At 40.1% G+C, this 19,952-nt stretch overlaps 1 protein-coding gene across 3 annotated transcripts in view; it reads left to right on the top strand.

The window, feature by feature from the left end:
• The window catches only part of e4f1 (E4F transcription factor 1), a 33,037-nt gene extending 15,248 nt beyond the window's left edge, over positions 1-17,789 (top strand). For all 3 annotated transcript variants that reach the window (XM_033040760.1, XM_033040759.1, XM_033040761.1), the window contains exons 4-14: positions 114-316; positions 772-892; positions 1,500-1,673; positions 3,473-3,633; positions 7,379-7,582; positions 9,892-9,997; positions 11,878-12,095; positions 12,890-13,088; positions 14,694-14,854; positions 15,120-15,176; positions 16,308-17,789. In XM_033040760.1, the coding sequence (XP_032896651.1) occupies positions 114-316; positions 772-892; positions 1,500-1,673; positions 3,473-3,633; positions 7,379-7,582; positions 9,892-9,997; positions 11,878-12,095; positions 12,890-13,088; positions 14,694-14,854; positions 15,120-15,176; positions 16,308-16,652 (1,949 nt within the window). In that variant the 3' untranslated portion in view covers positions 16,653-17,789. The remainder of the gene's footprint in view (positions 1-113; positions 317-771; positions 893-1,499; positions 1,674-3,472; positions 3,634-7,378; positions 7,583-9,891; positions 9,998-11,877; positions 12,096-12,889; positions 13,089-14,693; positions 14,855-15,119; positions 15,177-16,307) is intronic.
• The last annotated feature ends 2,163 nt before the right edge of the window (positions 17,790-19,952 follow it).

The raw sequence follows: 19,952 nt of genomic DNA, 5'->3' as shown, positions 1-19,952 counted from the left end.
ACTGCATCCTTCTCAAGTCAGTGCAGTACTGTGCCTGTCTCAGGATGTGTGGCTGCCATCTCAGGTCAGTGCAATGGTGCATTTTGCCATCTAAGTTGTGATTATGATTCCAGATGATGGGAGTACCAAGGAATGTCAGATCTCAGAAGAGCAATTCTGTGAATACACTCAGCTGCAGCAGAGTGAACAGCTCACCAATGAAGAAACTGATGGTCAGAAGAACTCGGAGGAAGAGGCTGAAAAGCAGAGATATGAGATGGTTCTGACTGACGAAGGACGATTCATGTGTCAAGTCTGTGAAAAGACCTTCAAAACGGTCAGTTTGATCCCCAAGACTTTGAGAATGATGGCAATTGCAAACTAAATGGTAATAAAACTACAATCATTAATAAAAATGTAAAGTGGAGTATTTTGTTATAGAAAGTTAGTTTAAAAAATGTTTTTAAACACAAAGTAGACAAACATTCTCCATTTACAGCACATGAGAGAACTGCTAAACCATGCAGCCAGAAATCTGTCCTGAAAGTATTTAGCAGGACAGGCTTTGAAAAGGGGGGGGGGTGTAAAGGTTCTGGACACACACTCGGTTAAAGGGCTCTATTACAGTTTTAATTAACATCCTTGTGGATTTGCAACATTAGTATAGTTAATGGGATTTAATTTCTGCTGTGTCTAATATCAGTTCAGAAGTTCAAGCTGGAGTGTGTTATGTGTGTGTAACTGAATCCACCAGCCTTGAGCCTTTCAGAGTATCTAATGCTGTACTTGCAGGCTGTCATCCTAAAGGCACACATGGTTACCCATAGTGACAAGAAGCCTTTCAAATGCAAGATATGCGGGATGGCTTTCAGAACCAAGGGATCTTTAGTTAGACACAATCGACGACACACAGGTGAGAAACACATCCGAGGCAAATGTTCTGGCTCTTACACATTTTGCATTTCATTAAGCAAGGAGCAGCTTGTTCTTTTTCCTTTGTACCATTATCAGCTATTTGAAACTTTCAGTATGCTGGATGTGACTGAATTTTTTCCCCTGAACTTGGCTGAGCTGTTACTGCAGCTGTGGTGAATTAAACAGGTGCCCCAATGCTAATTGCACCTTTTCTAATATTAATACAGTTTAATAATACTGGTGCTCATTAACTTCTGAAAAGATTTACAACTTTGCTGCGTGCCCCTTTTTTCTCACTTTTTCTCTCTTGCCTCAAATCTCTATATCATCACCTCTGACCAAGTAATCAATATGTAATCAATAAGAGTGACTTTATTACATTATGCAATTTACTGCATGAATAGGCTGAGTTTTGTAAAGCTGAACTTGTTTTAGTTTTGTTAGTTTGATAGCTTGTGTTAGTGCAATCATAGGTGAAATAATATTGCATGATTTAACCATTGAACTCTTGAGAAAGAGAGTGAATGTCCAGCATATTAGCTTGCTTTGGAAGGATTACTGAAGTTTTCTCTGGAGGTTTAAGCAGCTGTAATGTTGTTTCACAGATGAGCGGCCGTATAAGTGCAGAATGTGTGGGATGAGTTTTCGGGAATCTGGAGCACTCACTCGCCACCTGAAAGCCATCACTCCTTGTACAGAGAAAGTGAAGTTCCAGCAGATGAAATTAATTTCGACAACCGGCCAGGATGAATCAGTGAATAAACCTGAAACTGAAGAAGGTATGGCACAGATCAAATGCATTATATGACATATTATCCATTGAAAATTTCAGCCATAGTCACCGCATTGGATAAAGACTGTTTATAAAATGGGTTAAGGGAAGATTCAGTGATTCAGACCAGTGAATCATGCAGGCTCAAATTAGTTTCCAGCTGAGGGTACTAGAATGTTAGCATTTATCTTAAGGGGACTGGAACCAAAGGGGTGAAAGCATTTTTTTACGGCTGAATTAAATATTGGTTAGACCTGCCAATAAGGAATTTTTGGCATTAGAGGTCATAGATAGAGTCATAGATACTACATGGAACCACCAAGTCAAATTTCAATCATTCAATTTTACATTAATCAAACCCTAATTCATTTTATTTTCTCCTGCATTCTATCAGCTCCCCCAACATTCTACTACTCAAGTAACAAAAGAAACTTATAGTAGCCAGTTAACATACTGACTGCACATCTATGGTATGTGTGAGGAAACAGGTGTATCCAGATACAATCCTAGGGCCACAGAGAGAATATGTAAACGCACCAAAGGTTAGGATTGAACCCGAGTTGCTGTAGTTCTGAGCCTGCAACTCTACAACCTGTGGCAAGGTGCTGCCTGCTGCACTATGGAGTCATGGTGTTGGGACCTAAGGAGTTGATTCAGAAGGACAGGTTGCATAACAGACAATTAATGAGAAAGGAAGGATAGATGCCATATCAGCTGTTGGGTGGAAATCCAGAACAGGGAGCATTACAAATTGGAGACCATTTGGGAATAATATCAGGAAGCTCTCTTCAAAGCAACAAGGAAATCTGGAATTATCTTCCCTCCCAAGGCTATCAGTACTGGGGTGCAGTAACAGGATTAGGCCAATTGAAAATTGAGATTTATAATTTTTAGGAGAGTAATCAGGATTATACAAGTAAGGTGTGTAGATGGAGGTTAGATAGAAATCAGCCTGATGTTATTGAACAATGATATGGCTATGGAGAACGTAAATGGACTCCCTCTGCCATGTCCTTTTCTGTCTTCCAGTCTTATCACTGATAAACAGGTTCTATTTTTTAAATTTGCTCATGAGAAACAGCAGTATTAGCAAGCCCCACATTTCAATTTGTAATTGCCCTTAAGATGGTAGTTACGAACCGTTGCTTGTTTTGTTAAACCGTTCCAGTGAGCTGTTAAGACTCAACAGAGTTGGTGTGAATCAAGAATTACGTATAGGGCAATCTGAGTGCGGGTGACAGATTTCTTTCCCTTAAGGACATTATTGAAATCAATGAGTTTTCAAAAGTCACAGTTTCATTGCAGATTAGACCTTTTTTGTCCAAAAGTTTTTTAACTGCCTGATTTAAATTCCCCATGTGCCACAGTGAACCTGATCCCATGTCTCTGGATTATATGTATCCATTATGCCAAATTCCCCTGAACAAAAACAAAGTCAAGGAGGAAAGGCACTGTGCACTTAGTGGCAGCTGGTGGATAGCCACTTAGCAGTTGAATTAAGTAATAATTACAAATATAAAAATTGCAGTTAAGTTAACTACACCCCTATTCAAATTTTAGATTCATTGTTCATTAATAAGACAGCACATATACAGAAATTATTATTTTTAATTAAAAAAAAACTGCTTTCTTTGTTATAATGGATGCGGCAATTGCTGATGGGTTGGCTGCCGGTCGTCGTGTATTCCACGTCACCGATAGGCAAAATAGTGGGCTGGGCTTTGTAGTTATCAAAATAGTGGCTGTAGGTTTGTGTGAAGTAATACTTATATTTGTTTTCTACAGCTAATCTTTGTTATCTTACAGTAAATACACAGATAGAAGAGTTGGTTTCTACAACAGTACCAGAGTCTCCAGAAACAACAGCAATGATCAGTGTGCTTATGAATTCTGAAGGAAGCATTGAGGAAGTGCAGGTTCATAATGTGAGCCAAGCTCTAGATTCTGAAGTTGCACAGAAACTGCAGGTAAATTATCAACAACACACCCAGGTACCTTGGGTCAGAAATGGTCAACATTTTCATCTTTAAAGAATGAAGTCATGCAGAAAAGAATTTTTATTTTTATTTTTTTAATACCTTTAAAATATGTTGAACAATAAACAAAACCACATAGTTTAGGACTTAATTTAGCCACAAATAAAGAAATGTGACAGGCCCATAATTCTGCGTTGCATCTCCTTTCATAAACAGGCAAGTAACTGACCACATTTCAAACCTTTGGCATAATAAGTGAGTTTGGTATATCGCACGTGCAATGAATCATGGGATTTGTCAAAGGTCATTCGGGATAAACAAAGAGCGTTGCCAGTGATTGCGAACGCAGCACTGTATAAACTGTGTACGTATTGGGCGGAACTCTGTAAAAATAACATTTTCGGTCTGATTTTTCATCGTCTTTGTAGCTTATGTTGGTTATGGCTGACCCAAATGACGATGATATGACTGGATGATTTTCTGCGATGGAACGTCAAAGCTTTGAAGCATTTTTTAGCGGACAGGGGGTTGAAAAAGACGGGACGAAAAGACAAAGTCGCTGCTCTTGCTTACGCTGCATCGTATATGACCATGTCAAAGCCTGCAACTGTAGATGCCGTGGTCGTTCTATAAATATCTCTGTGCAGTCGAGAATGCATCTCAGTGCTGGGCATTTATTTCTTGTCTGTTTCATCTGCATGGAACTTATCAAATCACGATCTGGCCAGAAAATCAGGGGTTTCAGTTGGATGGCTAGGAATTTAATCCCAAGTATTGAATATTTTAGAATATGTACCCCCACTAACACCAAAGTCGCGAGAAACACCATCGACAGCCCAAGGCGCAGCTTCATCAACACAAGTACCATTTCATCCTTGATGCTGAGTTTTGATCTGTGTCCAGTTCTTTGGCGATTGTTTACTTTAGTACTGACACCCTTTTTCTTCCATTCCCAATATTGCATTTTCATTGCTTTATTATTCATATACTCGCATAGGTTGTCCAAGTCTTCCTTCGAAGAAAGCCCTGTCAATCTTATGTCCTTCCGTTTTTGCATGCATCCCGTGCAATTACAGTTCTCTTGACAGCTGTATTTGTACACATAAGCATGATCTACAGCAAAAGCTCGTAAACGCTTGTTGTCTGGTCCATCCTCAACATGTTGTTCAACATTGGTTTGCGTTGCTGTCATCGACTTTCTCGTTTTATTTGAAGGTTTTCCATCTGTGAGGGAGTGCAGGTGGGGACCTTGGGGAGTTCGATAACAAATAACCAAGATTCAGGACCGGGTCTGGATTGAGCGTTGTTGGCTCGCGTCCACAAAGTGCTTAGAGCACACACGGCTTTAGCCTTTGGCGTCAGGCTGCAAATTCTTGCCTTTCTCGTCATTTCGGTCGACCAGTTTGGCCCAACACAAGCGGGCTGTTCTATCCCTCTTCTCTGTCGGAAATGGGTAGAGTTTGAAGGGAGGTGGGCAGAAACAGTTTCCCAATGAAAATTTACAGTTGTGGCTGTCACACACATTCTGCATCCACCTATTCAGGTGATACGTGCTGTTTATACAATCACAAGATTATAACAGAAAATAAGAATTGTCAAATACTGATTTAAATTATCCAATGTAATGGGAATCAGAAGAGACATGATTAGTCAGGAGACACGTGACTAAGTTTTGTACTACACAACTTTACTTACACATGTACATGCAGAACTTATTCGTTAGTCAACAAACATGCATACAGCCCGTGTTCGTGGACTAGTATAGAATAGGAATACTTTATTGTCACATGTGACTAGGCACAGTGAGATTCTTTGCTTGCATACACATTGTATACAAATAACAGCCACCTACGGCACTGACAAAGTTACAAAGCACGCCGGCTCCCCCTTATGTCCCCCTCCCCCCACCACAGCAGTTCCCCCACGCCAGGTCCCCATTGTCCTTTGTCCCCCCCCATTGTCCATTGTTCTGCCTCTCTCCCCTCACAGCGGTAAGAGGTGAAAACCCCACAAATACTTTTATCTATTGATAGTTTTAGAAATTATACATGTTCTTTCATTCTCTTCCCCCCCCCCCACACAAAAATAAAAAATGGTTGTTGTTCATCGTAACGATCTCGCTCACTCACCAGCAAACCAATAAAATCACCATCATCGTAGTTTTGTACAAATGAACCATAAATACACTTAGTTAATAGTTTTGAAAGCCATATTTTCTTACCTCAAAGAAGCAAAACTAGCAAATACGTATGAAACGCAGGTCAAAACAATTATCGATTGTAATGTATACACACAGTAGCTCAGCTGGCGAGAATGTTTGTCCCGAATGACCTATGACCTGGGCAAACTCACGCATGCACAGTTGTAATACCGAACTCGCTTATTTTAAAATAAATTGTCACACGTGTTTCTACAATTCCCTGCCTAGTGATTTCTGTATTTGAATTGAGCATTCTGATATTTTTTTTTTAATCTCCCATTAATTTTTTTCATTTGTTCCCAGAAAGAGATATCTTCCTCGTCTTCTGTTATCCCTGAAACATTTTTTTGCAATCTTTTGGAGGCAAACAACTTATTAAGCAGAATTACTGTCTTACTACCTAGAAGGTTCGGGGTTCAAGTCTCCATTCAGACACTTGAGAATATAATCAAAAATGGTATTCCTTTGCAGTGTTAAGGAATGTATGTGGTCAGAAGTTTCGTTTTTCAGATAGGACATTAAATCAAAGCTCATTGTAGATGCAAAATATACCATGGCACCATTTTGAAGATAATTTTATCAATATTTACCCATAGATAACACTATTGAATCAAATTACCTGATAATTTTATCAATATTTACCCATAGATAACACTATTGAATCAGATTACCTGGTCATTATCACATTACTGTACAAGCGATGATTGTCACTTACAAAATTCCTTATTGACTGCCAAGTTCTTAATGAAATTGCAGTTGTGAAAGATTCTGTGTGTAAAAGCAAAGTACAAAATGGTTCACTTCATTGCATATCTTCCTTGAGTTAACCATTTAACCTTTAAACATTTATAAAAAAAGCTTTAGAAGCTTTTCTTATAACCTAATAAGTATTGAATACACTGACTTTTAATTTGAATGTACCTTTATGTTACTGTGTAGCATGGTTGTTGCTCTATACTATAGTTTCATTTTGCTGTCACTGATCTTGTGGTTCCTCCATGCATTGCCTCCGGTGCTCAGATAATACATTTCTTCTATCCTGCGCTGAGATGACACAGAGGTCAACAGCACCTGCACGCTCTTGTATTGTCTGTATTCAACAATGGCTTCCCTGACACTCTTCCACTGTTCTCAAGTCAAGAGAGTTTATTGTCGTGTGTCCCAGATAGGACAATGAAATTCTTGCTTGCTGCAGCACAACAAAATATAGTAAGCATAAATACAGAAAAGTTCAGTGTGTCTATATAGCAAAGACCATATATATACATGTTCTGGATATGAAATTCAGCATTGTCATGATTTGTGTTTTCATGATTATGAATTGGATTTTGTGTGAAGCTGTGAGGCCAAGAATGGATTAAGATTGATTATGGGCTTCCTCATCCACAATCAACTTCCACGAAGATTGATCAATAAATCATATGTGTTAAAGGGAGACATAACTTAAGTTGGGAAACAGAAGAATACTTTGACTCAAATGTTCATATTTCTTTTAATAAAGCAAAGACGATGATCAGTATTGTTTTCTTTGTCTAGTCACCTGTTTCTACGGAGCTGGTTCCAGAGGAGACGACCAATGAGAATCTGATCTGTCAGGCCATGAGGAATTCCGGGATTGTCATTGAAACGGTGACCATCGGAGATTCCCAGAAATGCATTGAAGAATCTCAGTTGAGTGCTGAGGAAGGAACTGAAGAAGATGCTCTGGAGGACGGTGTTGTGATGGAAAATGATGATATGGTACCTTTTTAGTTTCCCACTTTAATCCAGTTGTCCATTGGAGTTTAGGTGTGTGTGTGTTTCCCCTTCACCACCATCTCTACTCTCCCCATCCCCACCAAATCAATGATCCAATTTCTGAGTGCATTTCCCTTCAATGATCTAGTGGACTCTGTGTGGATGGTGACAATTGATTTATCAATGGTCCGGATGAATAATCTAGACATGACTTTAAATCCAACCATAGCAATGGAATTTAATGATTGGGAAATTTAAATAAGTGACAATGAAACTATGTAAAAGCCAGTGCCTTGCTATAGGAAGGATGTTGTAAAGCTGGAAAGAGTGCAGAGAAGAATTACAAGGATATTGTCAGGACATGAGAGGCAGAGCTATAGGGAGAGGTTGGGCAGGCTATGACTATATTCCTTAGAGTGCAGGAGGATGAGAGGTGTATGAGATCACAAGGGGAATAGGTAAGGTGAATGCAGAGTCTTTTATCCAGAGTATGGGAATCAAGAGCCAGATATAGGTTTAAGGTAAGAGGGGAAACATTTTAAACAAACCTGAGGGTCAATTATTTCATGCTGAGGGTGGTGGGTGTATGGTTCAAGCTGCCAGAAGAGATAGTTGAGGCAGGTACTATAACAATATTTAAAATATATTTGGGCAGGTACATGGATAGGAAAGGTTTGGAGTGATATGGGCCAAAGTCAGGCAGGTGAGACTAGTGTAAATGGGGTATCTTGGTTGGCATGGCAATGTTGGGCCGAAGGGCGTGTATTCGTGCTGTATGACTACAACTGTCTTAATGCAGTTGTAGAAATTAGTGCACTCTGCAGTTTTGATCTCCGTATACGAGGAAGGATGTTCTTACTATGTAGGGAGTGCTGTGAAGGTTGATTCCTGCCATGACAGAAATTATGTATGTCGAACAATTATCTTTGTATTTGCTGGTCATGAATGCCACGTTATGATATTTCCTTGGCAGGAGGCCATAGAGTCCATGATAGCTCACCCCCTGCTAATTTTCCCCTTAGTTCAATCTCTCTAGTTCTCAATAAAACAGGTGGGACTTTAATTGCAATTTATCAAATCCTGATGGGACTGATGTCCCCAAAGGTGGGTAATTCATTGGTTTGGCTGCTTCAGATGGAGATGATGATAATTTATTTTATCTGAAAAAAGGTGAATCTGTAACATTTGCTGTAATGCAAGAAAGTTAAGGTCAAATAACTCCAGGAGTTGGATATAGTACTGATGGCTAATAACATCATGATGTGGCGAGAAAACAAGTACAGTCTCCTGACTTTGAATATTCGGACATGACTGTAAAAAGGCAGAGCTGACTCGAGAGGTCAAATGCCCACCTTATACATGTTGATCATCATGTCTATCCATGCTAATCCCATTTGCTAATCCTCATCTGTATCCAACTATTACTTGCCAATATTTGTCCTGCCTCCAATTTTTTTTAAACCTTTCTCTTTCCCCTCTTTCCCCCCCCCCCCCCCCCCCCCCCCACAATCAGTTTGAAGGGCCCAAAACCAAAATGCCACCTGTCTATAGCTTCAAGATGCTGCCTGACCTGCTGAGTTACTCCAGCACTTTGTGTTCTACATAGGGAGAAATGTGTTTTTTTCCAGGCCTTGACCTTGAGTAGAGAACCTGGAAGTTATTCACATTTTGCAGAAATTTCCTTATTCAATTAGATTTTCTTCCTTATATCTGTATGCCGTAATCCAGTTATAAAACTGAGATGGATTCCTCGGTTTCCTTTCACCAAATCCCTCCTGTGGGTTGATAGAAGGAGCTTTGATCTCTACTTAGAACCTTGCCCAGGGGATATGATGTGACGTAGGAATCTGATGGTCAGTTACGATTTATATTTACTATTTATTCATGAGATATAAGTGTGCTGGTAAACCAACCATTTATTTACCATTTCTAATTGCTCTTGAACTAAATTGTTTGCTTGACCATTTCAGAGAACATTTAAAAGTCAACTTTATTGTAGCAAATTTGAAATTATATTTGCATCAACCAGATAAAATTTCCAACAACTGACTTCTTGCATAAATTCAATTAGCAAAACGGAGGTTATTTTTAAACACTAATTCTGTAGTTTCAGGGCTGGAGTATCTGATGCTCCTTATTTCAGATATAAAAAATACTGAATCAACTAGATCTAATTCCCCAGATGCTATGAAGGGAATTGAATTTATGTTTCTAGATCTTTCATCTACATTCTGGATTAGCAGTCTAGTAATATAACCGCCATGCTACTGTTCTGTATTTTCTGAACTACCTATTAAATATTTTATATGCAGGCAGACTTAAAAAGTGATAGCAACTGCAAACAGTTCAAGTGCCCTCACTGCAATCGAGTGTTCCGTGGATCTAGCTATTTGCGCCTGCATATTAAAGCCCATTTGGGTAAGTGGACAAAGGACACAAGTTACTAACTCATCTCAGTCTCTTGATTGGGTACAATAACAAAAATTTGTATTTGAATGATGCAGTACGTTTGATGTAGTAAAATCCTTCACAGGAGCATTATGTCAAAATGTTGATTCTGTGCTGTATAAGAAACCAGATTCTGAGGAGCGTAAAATATTTGGAGGATCGCCACGTGAAATTATTTCGATCAATGAGATTGATAAAGGCGATTCACGTGGCGATCCTCGAAATATTTTACATAGATTTTAGTAAGACGCTTAAGTTTAAGATGTATGGGATTCACAATAACTTGGTCGTATGGATTAAAAACTGGCATTCATAGAAGACCAAACCACCTCGCACTGGCCAAATCCCACCACAGCTCTTTATTTATGACAGTTTTTGCTGGATTGCCTATCACCAAGCATTTGTGTCACTGTCTGATAACTAGGTAATCACAATGATGCAGTTATGTAAATATTTGGTGGAGCAATAAGCAAAATACCTGGAGCAAGCAAGTATTGTGAGGAAACCCTGGATAAGCTAGACTTGTATGCAATGGAATAATTTGGAAGAGTGAGCGGGAATGGACGACAGATGGCACAATGGGCTAAGTGTTCGGCTGGCAACCTGAAGGTGGCCGGTTCGAATCCTGCTTGGAGTGTGTACTGTCGTTTGTCCTTGGGCAAGACACTTCACCTACCTTTGCCTGGGACTAGAGACGGAAATTAGCTACTGATTGGCTACAATCTCGCATATTTACATGCAAATGTTCATTAATATGCACTGTCCCTATAAACAAATTATTATTATTATTAATGATTAAATATATACAATCCTGAGGGTTCTTGACAGAACAAATGTGGGATGGTGGAGAGTGGAGAGGGTCTTTTCTCTTGTGGGAGAATCTAGAACTAGAATCACTGTTGTAAAGGGTAATCCATTGAAACATGAGAAGCAATGGAAATTTTTTTCCCCCTAATGGTCTCTTTTAAACCAAATCTTTGATACCAACCATTCACTGCATTGGATCCCCTGCCACCCCAGTGCCTGATACTGAGCATTTATTTCATTGGGGTTTCCCAGAACTCACTGAATTTTGAACAACATCAACCAATGTCTTCACTATCTCCATAGCTGCTACCTTTAAAACCCTCCATTGAGGGCCACTAGGTCCTGGTGAGTTCTTTGCCTTTAGCCCCATTTTTCCCCCCCAATATCTTGTCCCTCACGATAGGAATTGTTACAAGCCCTTCCATGATATTTGAAAGTAGCCCATCTGTTATCTGGGATATCGGCAGTGTTCACCACGATGACCTAATGCAAGGTATTGGTTTAACTTATCTGCCATTCCTTTGTTTCCCCTTATTAAATCTTCTACCCCTCAATTAGCCTAGCTATCTTTTTTTTTAACGCATGTGTAGAAACTCTTGCAGTTTGTTTTGTTATTACGTGTAAGTTTTCTCATAATTGATTTTCTTCCTGACAAACTTTTCAGTCTCTCACCCCTGGTTCCTGAAACGTTCCGTCCTCCGGTTTGATTTTGCACTGGTGCCTGAGTATATGGCATTGAGCATTTGCTGCATTGGTGCCCAGGCTGATTGTGATTACTAGTGAATCAGTGCAGTGATTCTGCATGATACATATTGAGTGAGATACCTTTCAGAATGGAGCGACACGTGTTCTGGACATCTTTACTCTGGTTGGTTTTCAGTTGGACATTACATAAAATGTAAATGCTTCAGAAGACAAGTCTATGCTAACTCTATGAGAATGGAGAATTGTACAAGAGTGCAAGTTGTGTCAATTATACCCGTGCAGTGTGAATGTGACTTTGTATAGAGATTGTTGAGTCTGATGTGTGCAATACTTTTCAGGATACAAGCCTCACAGGTGTGAGCTGTGCGAGAAGGAATTTATGACGGCATACATTCTGAAGAAACACCTGGAATCGCATTACAATGAGAGACGCTTCAAGTGTGGGGAGTGTGGCAAGCTTTATAAGAGCATTGCCCACGTGAAGGAGCACATGAGGGCGCATTCAGATGACCGGCCGTACCTATGCCCAGTATGTGGGAAAAAATACAAGACAAAGGTCAGAGAGGGTGCAATGGCAGCACAAGCCTGGCAATTTTTAAATCAGTTTTAACCTGTTGTAGAGTATTTCAAAAGGTACTATATAAGCTTTGAAATTTTGCAACTTTTGTCCTGTATGAATCATGGCATATAGTTTATATGCAGCTAGATTCCACAAACAACATGATCACCTTATCTGTTTGAACTGGGTTAAGTGGGGGCTAAATTGGATTGGACTCTGGAAAGACCTTCACTAGTCTTTGAAATATTGCCGTTAAATATTGAAGACACCTGACATCTCATTTTGGCACTTCTGATAGCACATTCCCTCAAGTAGTCTAAAGAAGATTATAATGTTCTGCATTGGTGGCCTACATTGTTCTACTTTGTGCTCGAATGGAATCGTGTGATTATCACTGTAAATGCAGAATGTTAATATATTTTGGAAATCTTTGGTGCCCATTCACTGGCATTTATGAAATGGAACAATAAAGTCGTCCTGTACATTTGGTCATAGGATTGCCACTTCATGTTCTGATTAGCTATTCTCACACTGTCTGATGTTGATTGACCAGGTTGCAATTTGCAGCTGCAGCCTTAGAATCATGACGTCTTTTTCAACAACAGCATTAGGATATTTACTCCGTCTCTTTCACACTTTTTTTCCTTTGAGCCACGACCCAATCACTGCTCGAACATATAGTTATAGCTCTAATTATAATCTTTAATTTTTGGACATTCAGAAGTGATTATATGTGGTTAAGGGAACTTTCTTTACCATTTGGTTTATAATGCTCAGATATGTGGTTCCAGAATGCGCAGCAAGTTCACCTGAGGACACACTCTGAGAACAAACCATTTGCCTGTGACTTTTGTACTCGGGCGTTCCGAGAGAAAGGATCTCTCATCCGACATGTGCGGCTTCATACCGGAGAGAAGCCGTTTACGTGCTGTAAATGTGGCCGAGGCTTTGCAGAACATGGGACTCTCAACCGGCATTTACGAGCCAAAGGTGTGTGGGAACCTGGTGGGATTGAACTTTAGCAACCCATATCTTGTATATGCTCATGCTCCTCGATCTACAAAGTCTTACATTGTTGCCACAATCTTTTAATTCTACATTCGAGCATTTTATTAGGTCGTTTCAACAACTCACAGGACATTTAACGATAGATATCTACATTTGTAGATATCTATCAATGTAGTTAAATGTCCTGAGACACTTCAAAACAAAATCAACAAAAACAGATATTAGTCAAACGGTTGCTCAGTGAGGTTAAAGAATCTCACTGAAATGATGGAGGGAGGTGGGAGGGTTATGGAGAGAATTTCATAGATGGAGGCCAAGGTAGCTTAAGATTACTGTTTTTGCTTGAACGGCTGAAACCCATTTAATGTGCTGAAAGCTGGTTAGGTAAGGACAGAGGGGGATAAAATGTGGGTACTCCATTATGATCCACAGCAGAGTATTAAACAGGAACAGAATACTGCTACGGAAAAGCATAGGGCTAGAAATTATTTGGATAAACAGTTGTTTCTGTTTTTCTCTCTGTACATGCTGCCTGATCTGAGTATTCCCAGTATTTTCTACTTTTATATTATAAGGAAATATTGATAGATGAGTGGATAGGCTGTCGAATATAAATTTAAGATGAAGATAGACACAAAATGCTGGAGTAACTCAACGGGACAGGCAGCATCTCTGGAGAGAAGGAATGGGTGACGTTTTGGGTCGAGACCCTTCAGGATAAATTCATCCAGGCAGGTGTGAAATCAACCATTTTGTTCTGAAAGAGATCGCAGGACAGATCCTCTCCTGGTTACCAACGCCCGACTTACAGCCCGCACATGTGAGCATTTGGGAGGAGACTGATGGGAAGTTGCTGTGGGCATCTCCTGCCATGTGCAAACATGGTTTGCTGCGATATCCGAAGAATGCTTGAGTAAAAAAACCCTGGTTTAGCTACACATTACTCTTCGTTGCTGATGTTTTTATTTAAATATACTTTTAGCTTCAATAAACGTATGAAAATTTCTCAAGAATGTTGTGTCGTAACCTGGGGAAGTCACCTGTATTTGCTCAGTGCCATGAGGGTTGTGCAAGTACATAATTTGCGAAAAGCTAATAGACAGTATAGATTCGGAATGAAGAAGTGGTCATGATTACATAAACTGGGCTAAATCAAAGGATTAAGGAATAATATTGTGTGAAATGTTGCATAGGGCTTGATATCAGAGTTTTGCCGCACAGAAATGGGACCTTTGGTCCACCACATCCATGCCATAAGTTAGAAAGAAACATTTTTCTCTAGGGGAATTCAAAACAAACGTGTGACATCTTTAAAGTCATCCTGGTGCTAGGACACCTGTGTGATGTCAGGAGGTACTTCATGAACAAAATAATAGAAATGTGGAATAGTATTTCTATCCTTAACCAAAAAAAACTAAAACTGTAGGTATTGGTTGTAAATTTTAATATTGAAATTGATTTCTGTTAAGACTTTGTTAAAAGTTATGCAATTGTTGCAATTGAAATTAAGTGAACAAGAGGGGATGAATGCCTTTCCTTGACTTTGTGTAATCTATCTGAAACTAATTATTCTTCTTCTATCTGGAGGTGGTTGTCAGGTTGGATGTAAAGAGCTGGATCAGGTTGAGGTATCATCTGGTGACCAGTCTGCTGATAGCGTTGCTACAGCTATCATCACTGATGACCCACATACTGTACTGGTAGAGTTCTCCTCAATGGTGGCGGACACACAGGAATATATTATCAAGGTATCTATGGCACTTACAGTACACACAATTTTTTAAATAATGTTGATTTATCAAGTTTCTGAAGGATGTTAACAGCTGTTGTTGGTTGCTCTCCATCACCATAGTCGATCATGATGATGCTCAGTATTGCACTTACAAATAGTCTGTGCAGGAGACTATCAGTGATCTCTATTGGGTAGCAGTGTGTAAGTGTCAGAGCAGTTTGTGCGTGTCGATAGTACGATCTTCTGGAAGCTAATAAATGTGACTTTATTCGTATTGACAGACCCCTTCTGAAGAGACAGAAAGCAATGATGTGGGCACCCTAAACCAAAGCTCTAAGGTTGGTTGTTTATTTCTTACTTTATAAATTTTTAAACTTGGTGTCTCGGATTACGATGATCATAGTTAGAGAGGAACTCATATTAGACTGTTTATGTTGGACTGTCTATACATAGATGTGCAGTGTCCATAATAAAAAAAGGGAAAATGGGGGTGATGTATTTTGAAAGTCCAGTTAAAGTGGGGATTACTGTAAAATCTGAACATTTAAGAACATTAAAGTAATTAGCAAAATAGGGGAAACATTTGCGGTGGAGTGACGCACTTAGTAAAGTAACATAATGGCAGCTGCCTGTCCTGCTCAGTTACTCCAGCATTTTGTATCTAACTTTGGTTTAAACCAGCATCTGCAGTTCCTTCCTACAGTAAAAAAAATAGTGATGGCTGCAATTGTAAGACCAATATTATCCATGTAGGATTAAATGAAAAGATCTTTTTCAGACATTATTATCAAGTGTACCAAGGTACGATGAATAGCTTTGTTTTGCCTGCTATCCAAACAGATCATATAATACTTTACATAAATACAATGAAGTCATAAGATCATAAGTGATAGGAGCAGAATTAGGCCATTCAGCCCATTGTTTATTCCGTCATTCAATCATAGCTGATCTATCTCTCCGTCCTAACCCCATTCTCCTGCCTTCTTCCCATAACATCTGACACCTGCAGTAATCAAGAAGTCAAATTTAAATACAATAGGTAGAGCAAAGGATGCAGTATACAGTTTTCAGTATTGTAGCGCAACAGTTCCATGGACAAAGTCCAGTGTCCGCAATGGGATAGAGGTGATTGGACAGTACCCTAGCTTATGGAAGGACCATTCAGAAGCCTGATAACAAAGGAGAAGTAGCTGTTCCTGAGTGTGGTGGTGCGTCCTTTCAAGCATGTACCTTTTGCCTGATGGGAGCAGGGAGAAGAGGAATTACTGGAGTGCGACAAGTCTTTGAATTTTTGGCTGCTTTTCCAAGGCAGCAGTTTGATCCTGACTAAAAGGTGCTGTCTGAACGGAGTTCATATGTTCTCCCTGTGAACGCGTGGACTCTGGTTTCCTCCCACATTCCAATAATTCCATTGCCTCAAGGCCAAGGGATGATGTTTCTGACCTTTAACCTTTCTGAATTTCTTTCAGGTTGATAGTCAGATCATGAAAGTTGTGCAGCAAATCGTGAACCAGGCCAGCTCTGGCCATCAGATCATCGTCCAAAATGTTTCCATGGAAGAAGGCACTGAACAAGGCACAGATACAATCACCATTGCAACACCCGATAGTCTCACTGAGCAGGTTGCAATGACATTGGCCTCCAGCATTAGGGAAGGAGCAGTTCTAGCAACAGAAGGCAGCCTGGAGGCCAGTCAGGACACTATTACCGTGGTGACGGCTGATGATATTGCAATGTTGGAAAACGCAGATGAATATGTGATAACTACAGAAGATGGGGAGGTGGAAATACAGACGGTGGTGGTGGGCGAATAAGGGGTCATCTGAATTTTGCTGTACCCTACTCAGGGAAAAGAAATAATTCACAGGGTAGCTGCAGGAACCCGTACACAAGGACATGATGCCTGGTATTCCATGCAAGTGCTTGAGCTGCAGAGGGCTAATTATTACTTGTGTGTAATATTGTTGGGCAAAAGGCCTTCCTGCAACACTCTGGTTTACAATGGATTGTGCCAAGATACCTGGTTGCTACAGGCTGAATATATATATATATATATATAGGGCTCAAGTCCTGAGGAGTTGCTGATGAATGTTGTTGGCTGGCAAGAAGAGGTCGTGGAAAAGTAGACTATGCCTAGCTGATGAGCTGGATTAATCCTGGTTAATAGCTGGGCTTGTTTGTTTACATTGTTAAAAGTTTTGCTTTTTTCTGCCCCATTCCCCTAATTTCAGCCAAACCCTTCTGTGTTCAAAATTGGGTCCTGGTGTTTTTTAGACAATGAGTTGTGGTTGCTCTATGCAACGTGCTGCTGCGTTTAATGCACTGCGTCTTCTTCTCCATTTAAAATGGCTTCTCTATAAAGAGCATTCAGAGAATTTATCAGTGTAGTAGCAGTCTGAATCAGGAGGATGGATTCATACTGCTACTTGATGGGAATTTGACAATGTTTAGCAGCAGAAAGGTTTCCTGTGTGGATTGCATCCCTGTTCCTAGCTTGCCTATTCTACATAAAGTTGATGAAATTTGAAAATGGAAGAACAAAATTCTAAATGCAAGAAGTAACTACATGAAACGATACAATCTTTTAAGAAAGCATTATTTGACTTATTCCATTTAAAAATGACCCATGAAATGTCTGTACCTTTGTAAGTTATTGGTTCTTAAGAGCTACTGACACTGGGCACTTGCGTCACATCTTGGAAAAGATGCCGCCTATGTCCACCCTAAACTCAGTACGGTAGGTGACAACCTTTGTCATATGTGGTCTTTTCTCTTAAAATGTTTTTTTATTTTTGAGCCTAGGAATATTTAGAATGGCAAAGAAGCACACGATAGTGCAACGTAGGTTCACGAGATTAATTCCCGGGACTGTCATATGTTGAAAGAATGGAGCGACTGGGCTTGTATACACTGGAATTTAGAAGGATGAGAGGGAATCTTATTGAAATATATAAGATTATTAAGGGTTTGGACACGCTAGAGGCGGGAAACATGTTCCCGATGTTGGGGGGGGGTCCAGAACCGGGGGCCACAGTTTAAGAATAAGGGATAGGCCATTTAGAACAGAGAAGACGAAAAACCTTTTCACCCAGAATGTCGTGCATCTGTGGAGGCCAATTCTCTGGATGCTTTCAAGAGAGTTAGATAGAGCTCTAAAGATAGTAGAGTCAAGGGATATGGGGAGAAGGTAGGAATGGGGTACTGATTGTGGATGATCAGCTATGATCACAGTGGATGGTGGTGCTGGCTCGAAGGGCTGAATGGCCTACTGCACCTATTGTCTATAAAGGAAATTGCCGGAAATCTTGCTTAAAGTTCAGGAATCCTATGTTGAATGCTGTGGTCTCTGTGCATGATGCACATGCAACAAACTGTATAATACAATAAGCTTATTTGCACTTTTCCAGGCTGTCAACCACTGACTTGGAATGAGACTAGCTGCCTATCTCAACTGTAAATAAAAAAACAACAGCTTTTTAAGTGATTTAAGAAAAAACAGCATCTTTCTACCCCTGCTAACAAGCCAAATAATTAATATATTAATGAACAGTATTCGTCAGGAATTGTTTCAGGGACATTTTTCATAAAAAATATTGTTGAGGATTTTTAACTAACTTTAGGAAGGACGGGTATACACATGAATAAGCAGCCTTAAGAATGACAGAAATGATCAAATTGCAACAAAAACAAATTGCATGCAGCATCAGCATGATAGAAGGTATGTTTCTCATCAAAACTTGCCTGCAAAACTCCACAAAGCATAGTTCTACTGATATTGTATTGTTTAGTATTACTTTGAAAAACAGTATTATCACCAGTGCTTTAGCTACTATGCAGTCTGGTAATAGTGTGTCTACTCTGAAGATAACCACCCAATAGTGGGGACACTTTCAAAAACAACACTCTGAGAGGGCCAACATTAGGTGCAGCAGGATCTTTTTGCTGACATTCTTCCGCTTGTGATTGCAGGTGGGTTTTACTGAAGGCTGCACCCTGGATGTGAGGTGTTTCATGGGTGAAAATACCATGCAGTTCCATATAATTTAATCTGGTTTTATGTTAATCATTTTCAGTGTACTCAAAGAATACGTTGATCTCATTGACAGCCAGTGTCTGCCAGGTTGACCTCAAATAAAAGACTTTTGAACATCATATCTGCGCAGCATTTACTTGTTACAGATGCACTCTGATCTTTGTGTGTGAAGCTTGGGTCATTCAGTAATTTATTGTCCTCTGACCCGGTACTAAAGCAAGCACCAAATTAAATAGTTTATGTAGAAAGGTAGAAACTTTAAGCGGATTTGATGAAGACTGTGAAAATAATTTAGAACCAGAGATGAAACATTTTCCATTGATGGTTCTAAAGGTTCAGATTATGTATTACAATAGGAAATGGTAAAAACATTTGCATCAGCTATTATTTGCAGAGGAAAAAAAACTAATGCCGTTTCCTTCCAACCACAAATGTATTTTGGCATCTCTGATACCTATTTCACAGTCCAAAGCACTGTCCCAAGAGTAGTAAAGAAACTGAACATTTGTAATAGTGCTTTCTACCTTTTCCATTCCTATTATTTTCATTGCGATGCTGATATCCTTTAAAAAACATCAGGCATAACATCTTTTGTAAGTCTACATTCTAAGGATTGCACATAATTTGAGGATTACTCTAGTGGCTGAGTTGGCGGCGCGACCGACGTCGCAGCGGCCTCTGCAGTCCGTCTGTCTTTTTTTATTTTATTGTCCCGTTGAGGGTATAGTTTGTGGTGGGTTTTTGACTGTGTATGTGTGGGGGGGCGGGAAACTTTTAGATCTTTTCCCTGTATGGGGACCCGACCTTTCCCTGTCGGGTCTCCGTTGCCGTTGGGGCCTAGCACCGTGGAGCGGCCTCCAACCGGAACGACAGCTCAAGTCGCGGAGCTGCGGACCTACCATCGTAGAGCTGGCCAGCTTCGGAGCGTGGAGAGCTGCGGTGGCGCGCTGCTGCGACCCGACTCCGGTGGATGGTGACACCGGGAGCTCGCGGGTCCCCGGTTGGAGACCGCTTTGCGGCGCACCGGCAACGGCGACTTCTCGCTCGAATTGCGGGGTTGAAATTGACCTGGAGCGGGGCC

Source organism: Amblyraja radiata, chromosome 22 (genome assembly GCF_010909765.2).
Source record: "Amblyraja radiata isolate CabotCenter1 chromosome 22, sAmbRad1.1.pri, whole genome shotgun sequence".
NCBI classification, from domain to species: domain Eukaryota; kingdom Metazoa; phylum Chordata; class Chondrichthyes; order Rajiformes; family Rajidae; genus Amblyraja; species Amblyraja radiata.
This window is presented reverse-complemented; position numbering and strand designations above follow the sequence as displayed.